Source organism: Ceratotherium simum, chromosome 3 (assembly GCF_057802395.1).
Source record: "Ceratotherium simum simum isolate JZ-2026a chromosome 3, ASM5780239v1, whole genome shotgun sequence".
Taxonomy (NCBI): Eukaryota; Metazoa; Chordata; class Mammalia; order Perissodactyla; family Rhinocerotidae; genus Ceratotherium; species Ceratotherium simum.
Genome location: NC_141902.1, coordinates 32,424,475 through 32,435,511, shown reverse-complemented (window position 1 = coordinate 32,435,511; position 11,037 = coordinate 32,424,475). Strand labels below are relative to the sequence as shown.

General features: G+C 40.2%; 1 protein-coding gene across 1 annotated transcript in view; it reads right to left on the bottom strand.

Moving 5' to 3' along the window:
* Positions 1–776: 776 nt before the first annotated feature.
* The window catches only part of LOC101404257 (formin-1), a 273,413-nt gene continuing 263,152 nt past the window's right edge, over positions 777–11,037 (bottom strand). Inside the window, 1 exon segment of the mRNA XM_004421375.3 lies at positions 777–9,763. Coding sequence (XP_004421432.2) covers positions 9,719–9,763 — 45 coding nt within the window. The 3' untranslated portion in view covers positions 777–9,718.

The following is an 11,037-nucleotide window of genomic DNA, read 5'->3' as shown; positions in this document are numbered from 1 at the left end:
TGTGACTTTCAGCAAGTCCCTTGAACTTCAGCAGTTTTCACTCTGTGAAATAAAGAGATTTTAATCCAATGTCTGAAGATTTTTGCAGCTCTATGACTTGATGATTTAGAAAATTTCCTAATGATGAAATATCTCCCCATATAATAACTATGTTCATTAAATGTATCTATACACACTGGGGCATATTTCAGCAAACTTCTAGAACTCAAGAATGCATGGCATTCAGGAACACTGAACAAATGAACCGATTAAAAAACACACAATCACACTTCTAGTTAAACAGAAGAGTGTTTTGCTGAAAGTCTTTCAGTTTTTTGCTCATAAATACCTACATGTGTCATATCACTGCTTGAAAAGAATTTGTACCTGTGCTTAGTTACAATTATATTTCTGTTTGGGCTCCCCAGTATATCATTTACCAACCCACAACTTGAAGTCACCAACCCCTGTGGTTCTCCCCTCCACACCCCCACTTTGGGCAATTTATGTTCAGGCAGTGTTGCTTTTGGGTCAGCCTAGCAATGCCTGGCTGGGTTTGTCTGTTTGGTGTTAGCCTTGAATGCTTGGCCAGACTGCCCACTGTCAGTGGGGTAAATGGGGGAGAAAGAAGGAAACGTGAGTGACAGGCTTACTGAGACCCAGCTCTTGCAGCTCAGTAGTAATGCTGCACTAGAGCAGTAATTTAATTAAGAACGACTGGTATTCTCCACATTAGAGTACTGTGGGATACTGTCTTAAATGCCTCATGAAAACAAATCTGCACTGCACACCAGACAGACATGAAACCAAGATTTATTAAAATACACTTAGCATATTTACAACTGGAAGCCATGAATGCAGTTCTCTGCAAATTCCAAAAAATAGAGTTCTATCTCTTAAAACAAATTAACTTAGGTATCAACAGATTAGGATAAATATAGTCTATCACAGAGATAGAATTCTTTGAATAGACAATTGACATTTTGTAACCAATATATAATGTACAAAAATACACTTGATGTGGTGATCAAGTAGTGTCAAGGAGGAAAATATATATGTACACACACACACACATTTTCATTATGTACAAGTCAATATTGGTTCCTTCATCCTTTCTTTTTAAAAATAAATACTTCATTTGGTTGCAAACGACATTTACAAATTCAACTAATGAGCATTTCTCCGCTTTGACAAAATTAAATATGCAAACAAATTAGAAATACATATTTTTAAAAATTTAAAGGGACAAATACCTGAATCCAATTAGCTTATTACATTAAAAAAATATCCAAAAGCATGTAATGTAAGGTTTCATGTCTTTAAAGTGCCTTCTCATTTCTTGAACTGTCTTCATTATTGCTTAAAATCCTTTAAGATTCCACCAACAGATTGGTCTTATACTTAACTAAATAGAAAAGCCAATGTCTTTCCAGATCAAATGGTTGAATTTTTAGGAAATGCTTATACTTTCTTTTTAAGAGCTTTCAAGAGTGTAACAGTTACTCTTGATCTGAAAATAACCCCACACTGTCAACATCCTGATCCAGATTTCTGTAGATGTTTGAATCATGAGTAGCAGTAAGAATGGAGTAGCAATAAAAAGTGTACATTTCCAAATGTTTGCACAGAATTAAGTCAATTTGTCCAGCAGCACAGAAAAGTTACTTGAGATTCAAAAATTTAGACTTATGCATCATACCTGGTGATCTGGACTGACATAATTTATCAAACAAATGGCTCCTAATTAGACAGTTTTAAAGTAAAATCTATGAGAAATCAAGAAGGACTAGAACAACCCTCCCCTCAAACTTCTTAAAATAAAGTAGAATAAAATGAAAAAGAAATGTATTTTCCACCTCTTTTATGGATTTTTCCCTCTTTGCCTAAGTGATGAGGTGACGCTGACATTAACAAGAGGCAGCCACAGCACTGTGTCTCACTTGGTGACAGTGGAGCGCCCTGTGCAAAGGGCTAGGGGATGGAGCAAGGGCTCAGGGAGACATTCGGCTGTCTGTGATGGGGAGAGGTGAAAAAAGCTGGGCCCTGGAGAAACTGTACAGGTAAAGTGAGGAAAAAATAGCTGTGGGGTGTGACGAAAGGGGAGGTCGAAGCAGAAGTACTGAAAGGAGAAAAGTAAAATGAAGCTAGATGCCAAAATGACTTTTGGGCACTCATAGAGAAAACAGGAAGGTCCATGAACAACCAACCCCATGGAAATGAATCTGAATTTAATGGAGTTATTAAAGCAAGCACAGGCATTTCATTGGGGTGCCTGCTTTTCCAGCACCTTGTCAGGCACTGACCAATACAAGATACCAGATACTCTCATTTGCCCAATACAGATTCCTTGAGTTTCCAAGGCCACCCATGCTACAACCATGGCAAAAATCACCAGCTCCCTAACAACGCGTAATTTCAGCAAAACACTGCACTGGTCTTGTTCAGATTTTCCTTCTCCCCTGTCTCCTTTTCTTCTCCCTCATCCCATCACTTGTAATCTCACAAGGCTGAATGAAGACACACAACTGCACTGATCAAATGCATTTTAGGAAGCAGCATCCAGGGTGTTGTTAAGAAAATTAAAGCCTAACAGAATTGAAATAATTTACATTTCTGTTCGGCACGATTACTATTAGGATGTTGACTGATTTCACTTAGGTTCTGGCCAAGCAGGCCGGTGTTGATTTTCCAGGCCAAAGCACAATCCACTAAATCAAACTCCAGGGGCACCTTGCTTCCCCTCCTAGTCTAAATTACAACTCAATAAAAGGAAAAGAGTACAATCAATCAACCACATGTTTTCTCTAAAGAATCCTAAAAATTATTCAATTTCTAACTTTAAAAGTTTCTGCCTTATTTTAGGAGTATCTTAGATTGTTTCTTTAAAGGGAAGTCCTTTTTTCCTTAATACTTATCTCTTTAAAGATTATACATCCTACTAACAGTAGGGTCACATTATTTGTGTCTTGGGAAATTAAAGAATTGCAGAATTGTAAAGTTAATGACTTGGAATAAACCTATCCCTTTGGTAGACTAAAAAAATCCTATTTGCGTCACCCTGAGCAGACAGGAGAATTGTCGCTAGACTTTCCTCCTCACTCATGGATTTGTTTCCAAAGGAAATAGACATCTTTGGAGGATTACGCAGAGTGCATTCTCTGTGGGGCCACGACCACCTCCCTTATGCCTTGGTGGTCAGACTTGAAGAAATAAGACTATAGCTAGGGACAAGTTACCAAGAAGAAAGGAAAACAATGAGTAATTTATAGTTCATTCAAGCCTATCTAAAACGTAAAGATTTTTAATCTCTTTCTAGTTTCTTACTGGGAAAAACAGCACAGTTTTTGCATGGTATAAATCCATTTTTGAATGCTTCATATAGAAAGAAATCTGGAATTCAAAATCCATCCTAAGAGTTCCCAGAGAATTGTTCATTCCTGAACACATCTATCATCTGTGTCACGGGGAGGTAGACAGTAATTTCCCTGTATATTCAGTGGTCTTTGGGACGAGCCTTTCATTTTGGAAAAGCAGACCTGGAAAGCTGACCCAGATGAACAATGAAGAACACATTTGTTTCATGAGACAAGAATGGAAGCAAGCCTTGAAGAGAACAATGAAGGAAAGCAGGTACAAGTTTGCCAAAGACACTGACAAAGCACTGTGCATGCTCACCTGAAAATGTTTGATTTCTTACATGATATACTAAATATAACGCATTGGCAGGTCACACTATATATGGGAGAAATATCCATTCTCTTTCAGACATTTTTACAGTTTCAAAGACAGAGAGCCCCTCGGTGTCTGTACAGGAGAAATTTAGGAAAATGCTCAGGCTACATGAGTATGGTAGAAGGTTGTTTACTCCATGGAGAAGGATGCCAAATTCTTTGGAGGTGAATTTCTGCCGGAAACTGTGGGCTCATTTGCATTTTGCTAGCCCAATACTATCAAATTTCACACACAGCATTAAAAAATAGCCCAAAGAAGTATTTGGATCAGCTTTTAGAAAAGGAGCTAGACTGAAGACTCTTAGTATATTTAAGAGAAGATTAAAAAAAAACCCAGAAAATTATATGAGTATACATGGCATGTAAAAGAATAAATTAAAGGCTTTAGCTAGCTACCACTTTCATATAAAAAATTCAGATGAAGTCAGTCTTCCCCAGATCATAGAATGGAGAAGATACTTCATAGTACTTCATAGATGTAATACGCAAGAGTTCATTTGAGCTCTTGACTGAAGTGAACTGTCATACCAGACACAGCCATACCAGAGACGGGAAGGATGAGAAGGGAAAGGCCTTCTATGCTACTGTTTATCACCAGGGCGGTTGGGAGAGAGGCTGCAGATGGAGGGGAAATGAATCCAATAAGCTCCATTTGAGGACAGACAACCTACCGAATGAGGCTTGATTTGCTTCTCTCATCTCTTCATTGGTAGAAACTGCACAGGGGCTTAGAAGACAGGGTTAGCTAGCTGGGGGTAGCTGGCCATTTTCATATCTTCACATTGCCAAGTAAGTTGTCAACTACACAAATTTCCCAGATGCTAAGTTTACATCACAGTGTTGATTAAGAGTCTTGGAACAAATAAGGTTACTGAATTGGCTTCAAGTTTGACATGTTAAAACTCTCTTGAATTCACTACTTCCCAGCAAAGTGTTGATCTGGAAGGGTTTGGTAGATTGCCCACTCCTTGGGAGTGGAAATGAAGAATTGTGAAACTAAAATTCAATGCCTCCAACAAGGTGTCAACAACTGACCAAGCGCAGAAATGACACAAAATGGGCCTCTCAGTCACCTACAGCTGAGTAACCGAGTTTAGTTATGTCTGGATCCAATTGCTAATACTGTTATGTGAGTCTCAAGGAGGCAGATCTGCTGAGGTCTGCTTCTGAAGGTGCTTTTCTTTGAGTGACTTCTGCACCAATAATAGAGAAAGTTCCAAGCAGCTGGATTGTTTCTCTCTATAGCTGGAAAATGGAAATACATCCAACAAGTTACTTACATTTTGGAAAGGCCAAAAATTATCCATTCTTTTCAAATACTTTTAGTTTGGCCACATAGACTTTGTTTCTTTCATGTTGAAGATTTCTTCATGATGACAAAGTAGCTGACATGAAGGAAAGTTATTTCTTTATTCAATCCACTCTCTTCAGTTATAGTGTTCCTAAAGGTAAAATCCTGATACAGGAAAGGTGGTATTCATGGTCTTCTGGATGTTCCACACATTTATAAACTTAAGAGAGACCCCAGAGTAAGAAAATTGTAATGGTCTAGCACTCCCACTGTATCACACCACTTCTCCTTGTCTGCGGCTTCTTCAAAAATAAACTGTTCAGAGCGACACGACTCTTTCGAAGCCACACTCTAAAAATCCGCTGGTTTAGGTTAAAGTCTCAAGCAGGCAGTGGACAACTCTTACTTTGTCTACACTCAACAGCCCTCACAGCTGTTCAAATTCTTATGTGCTTAGGACTTCCACAACATTAGATTTCACAGCACGTCAATTTTTTGTGATTCAGGAACTAATTAATTTGTGGATTACCATATCTGCTGGTGCTTTCTTTCCCTTCTGCCTTTTGGTAATTTTTTCCTGATTAGAAGATCAAAGCAAGATCAAAGAAAAAAGAAGCTCAAAACTAACAGTTCTTGTTAGTGATTTTTAGACAATTTAAACTACTTAATAAAACTGGATATTTGATATCTGCATTGGATATTCAGGGAGAAAAAAGCTATATTTTCTGGACTTCTTCCCTCCTCTTGACACAGAAAGCCCCAGATTGGTTTTATCTTTGTTTGGCGGGGAGGAGATAGTACTACAAAATAGACGAATTTAGAATGTCAGGAAATGAAGAGGTTCCCCTGTCAATGTTATAGTCTGGTTACCGGGAAGGAGGCTGCAGGTCTGTATTGCTAATTCCTCTTCATACACTGACAAGGTGCTGTTAGCCACACTGCCATATGCAATGATCTATGTCAAGGACGCCAGGCAAGGGAGAAGTAGAAATAGAAATGAGAAAATATAACGTTCAAGAAAGCAAGAATATAATTAAAGTAAAAACTCCCCCATTGCAGGTGGTATAATCTATGAAGAGATGTGCAATCCCAGGCCAACAAGCAAATCTTACCAAAAATACATCTCTTCTGCTACATTGGATCCTGGCCCTTGGAAGAACTGAACTGATGGCTTTATCTCTTTGTAGGTTTCCAATACTAACAAAGAGGTTTACTCCTTCCTTCAGTTTTCCCAGTTTCTCCACCAGCAGCATATGAGCTTCTCATGTAGGAAATGCCTTTCCTTATGGTACTTATGGAAAAAGGAGGTGCCTAAGGGAGGGTCAGCAGGTCTCCAGCTTCCACTGACCTTACTGGGGGGGATGAGAAGGTCAGAGACCAACACCCAATGTGGCATTCAATCCCTCAGCCATGTTGCCAATTTGCTCAGGCTAGAACATTTCAAGATGGAATAGCACCACTGGGTCCTTAGTCTCCTTCCCAGATTTCAGAAACTCTTTCTCCATAATTCCTAGGTACTCGCAGTGAGCGTCTGAAGAGACATCATAGACGTCAACTCAAGGATTCAAAAGGCAACTGTTGGGCAGCAGGGTGGTCATGTGTGACCCTTTGGCCTCTGCCATCATCATATTCATCCATTTCTGCTTGGCCACACTCTCCCCCCACCCCATAGGCTGCCTCTGCTTGGGGTACAAACCAATAGCACACCTCTGTCTAACCTGATTTTTGACACCTCACAGGTCTGATGTTTTTTACCTAACAAGTTTATAGCATGCTTTAGTGTAATATCTGATATATTTATGTGCTCGACGATTATGCCAGTTACTCATGCAAGAATCTGAACTGCTGTCCGATTGTATCCTTGGTTTTAATGAATCTTGGCTAGGAAGAGATGACATTGTTTCTAGGTTAAGTTTTCTCAGAGTCAACTAGTAAGTCTGGTGTGAGTGGTTAAAGAGAGAGTAGCAATACTGGCCACTCTCCATGTAGTTCAGGGAGGGCTGTGCTTACAACAGCCACTTAAACCCTGCTTGCCTGAAATGCTCAAGCAGTTAAGTGGTACCCCAACTACTTCCTCTCCATGAAAAGTGTAGAGACACCTGTTGCATTGAACACAACCTCAACTGCATTTTAGAGGGACCATTTTAAGGGCCTCCAGGTTGTTTTAGATGGCCCACCTTGAACGAACTCTTGTGAACTTTTACTGAGCATCTACTTAGGTTAGAAATGAAGGCTACGTCAACAATGTGGTACATGTGTGGACTGGGGAGGGAGCATCTAGATACATAATGCAGGATTCAAACTGGGTGAGAATAATGGAGCTTCTGCCCTGCTGTTTTAATACACTACCATACTACGTTTGACAAGTCTCACAAAATCATAAGGTTTCCCCAACAGAGGCAGGCAAACTTCACTCTTTAGAAATAGGTATTTTACAGCCAGTTTCTAGTGTGTCCACTAGGATGAAATTCAACTTGGGCCACATTTGTCTAACTCTCAGATTAAATGTTTCCACTCATTATTCTTCAGCATTGGTTCCCTGAGAGCATGTTCTTGCAGGGTTATGTGGCCAGTGACAGTCTTATTTGCTTTCAGTAATTTTCTTTTGAGCATCGTACTTCGAGACCTGAAGTGGGCCACGTGACTCCATGGAAAGCCACCTGCCGCTCTCTCCCGTCAAGTCTATAAGGACCCATAAGGATCTAGACTGAACTCAAAGTTCGTTCCCAAGGCATGGGCAAAACAAACACTTTTCTTTTGCATGATAATACTAGAAGGAATGTCACAAAGCACAGGATGGCTGTAAGTGGAATTTGTTTTAAATTGATGAATTCCTTAGGTTTTCTTCACACTTAAGTGAAAATGAAGAGAAACAATATAAGAAAGCAGTATGAAAACCTTCTCGCTCACAAGCCACTCCTTTTAGTCATGTAAGTTCCTTACTAGCTTTTCTATTTTGCTTGTCTCATCCTTTTATTATGAATTGAAAAAACAAAAAAAATCCCCAACTCAACTATGTTACCATATTCCTTTCTTTTGAATTGTTAGAAAAGGTGGTTAGCACCTGCAGGAATATGGCTTCTGTGACTTGGTTTGATCCTGACTGTGTGATCCTGATTCCCGAGATGGGCATTATATTAGGATATGGTGCTGCTTTAATTAGCTGAATCTATTATGGAGTCCCTGAGGGGGTTGATGACTGGCAGGCATGTCCTGGGTAGACGCTTGGGCGTCTGGCAAGTTGAAAGGTTCTGGGAAGATGCTGGGCCAAGGGGCAGGCCACACATGGCAGACAGATTGGGAGAGTTTTAAGGTTCTTGCTCATCTCTTGACTGTCCTCCACTAATTGGAGGAGAAAGCTTGGACCTCTCTCCCTTCAAGACCAAACCCTGATAGTCTCTGATCCTATTCTCAACTCACCCCCAGTCCCATTTCTTCTTCCCTCATAAGATAGATTCGAAGAGTGATGGCTTACAGAAAAAATGTCAGGGGAGAGGTCCAAGGTGGTTTCTCTTGTGACTCAAGGGGCAGTGGTCATATGGGCTGCCAGGGTCAGAAAAAGCTGCTTATGCATGATATTCCACACAAATTTGAATATTAACGTAATCATCCTCTTTTCACTTGGACGTAAAGAACTTCTTTCCTGTCTTTAATTTTTTCAACATCAAAGACCTCTGGCTTCACTCTACGTCACATGCCTGTCAGTCAAAGTTATGATAAAAGGCTGCGGGTAGCATTTGCTCTTCTGTCTGGAAGCCGCCTCCTGGTGTTGGCGGGAAAGGTCCAGCTGCTCACAGACCCAGAATGTTACGTAGAGCTCAGCTGCATGTCAACATGGCATTAGCCATTCACGAACGGTCTGAAATGTGAAATGTGCTCTGTTACTAGGTTACGTGTCGAAGCAGGTGCTTTGACCCCAAGTCTGTCCCTGCTCAAGTATCACTGTTTCTTTTGGGTGTGGGGTGGAGAATCCCTGCTGGTCCAGGAAAACAAAATGAATTGATACAAAAACAAAAGAATGGGTCTTGCTTAATGGCTGATGTCAACTCCTTGTATCATAACATGTTTTCCAGGATGAAGTTTATGGCTATTTAACCCCTCCTCACATCCACGTATAATTCCATTTTCTGTCCTTTCCATTACATGAACAACAAAATAACCATTTCTCTAGTCTGGGAAATAGAGTCTTGAACCTCTTTAAATATAGTTTTGGTAAGTTTCAACATTTTCGGTGAAAGATGCTTCAGGATCTTGCTGAAATAGGATCAAAATTAAGACGAATAATCAAACCAGCAGTGTGTAAAGACCAAGGCTTGAACTCTCTCAAGGCAAATGTCATAAAAGATCCTTCTCTTCTTCTGTTACAAGTTTACATATATCAAGCTTGGGTTAGAAAGTTTGAAATCTCTGCTTTTAAAAAAAAAGTGGAAAATCTTGGTATTTCTTCTGGTCTTATAACGGAGTGGACCTTGGACCTCCACAAGAAACAATTATCAAATACTCCTGCAATGTTCCCTTAAACAGCTTTTCATTGTTCCTGTGGCTTAATAAGGGACTTTAAGAAGGCACGGGGTGCTCACTGCGGATGACCTCAGACAGAGATCAGCAAAACAAACATTTAGTAACATATCTTTCAAGAACTTCCTGCAGCACTGGTGTTGGAAAGGATCATGCAGGTACTACATCTCTGTTGTCATCCTTTTCACGTGTCTCTGTGTTAGTTGCTAGTCACACTGGCTTCCTTCTGACGCAGTCTTTCTTTCTGTTGTTTAAGGGAAAAAAAATGAGTTTATCATCATTCCTTTCCCTAATTTTTCATCTTTCTCAGATTTTGATACATTTCTCAAATTTTATTCCAAAATGTTGAAGAGTTGTACCAAACACCTTAGAAATGAGAATATCTCTATCCCTTTTTCCTGAAACCCTCAGTTACCTGCCCTTCCCAACGTATCACCCTTACTGTCCAAAAAACAAACAAACAAAAAAGAATAACCAGCCAATCAACCAACTACACCCATCTAAAACATTGACCTTTACCACACCATGCTGTTCTGTTCTGTTCTTTTTCTGTGACAAAGGTCCTAACTTGGCAGTCTTACTTGACCTCCTTGGCCTACTACTAATGGAATTAGGAATGCTCAGGAAATAGTTTCTAGGAAGTCTAGGTATGAAAAATCACTGTTTCCAAATTGAATGTATCTACATGTGATCAATGTGGCAGAACTGGACAAAGGCTCTGCAGGACGGGAGATGACCAGACCTAGTCTGTGCAGAAGGGCAGGAGCTCCCATTTTGCCACGGATGTTCTGCTCTGATCTCCCTGAGCTTCCCTCTCAGGGACAACCTTCTAAAAGGGAAGGACATGGAAATCTGCTGGCAAGATGTGAAAATAAACAAGAGTACACAAAACAGAAACATGGACTTTCACTGTTTCTAGGACTTTAGAAAGTAAATACATTAAGCATAGCAAGGACGGGCATGTCTGCTTTTGGGGAGGGCATATAAAAGGCTAAAAAAGAAATGGGAGAAGTACAGGCCTCTGTGAAGAGCAGAGGCAGCAAGAATCCCCTTGAGAATGGATCCTCAGCTGCTTGTGATGTATGAGATGCGATGTTGCAGTGAATCACTAAATTGGCCTAGATGTAAACTTGAGTTGATGATTTTTAAACACCCAGCCTGAGTTTGGATCCCATCCCTGACTTGTGAAATTGAAGCAGGAATCAGTTCACAAGCTCTTCCATAATTCCACCCAAACAAACACACAACAAAACCAACAATCCTAACAGGCTGAGGATCACAATTGGGAGCTTGCTCACAGTGGAGGTCAATGTCAACCTACAGAAGAATGCCAGAGTAAACCCACTGCTTCCCCTTTGTCGACAGAACTTAGTCCATTCTCTCTGCCTCTGGAAATAAGGTTTTGCTGTAAAAGTTAGGATAGAGGCTCAGATAAGAGGCCTGGGGAAAGCTGAAGAAGGAGGAAGACAAAAATTAGGGTTGAGCCACCGAAAATCATACAAATGAGTGTAATGAACA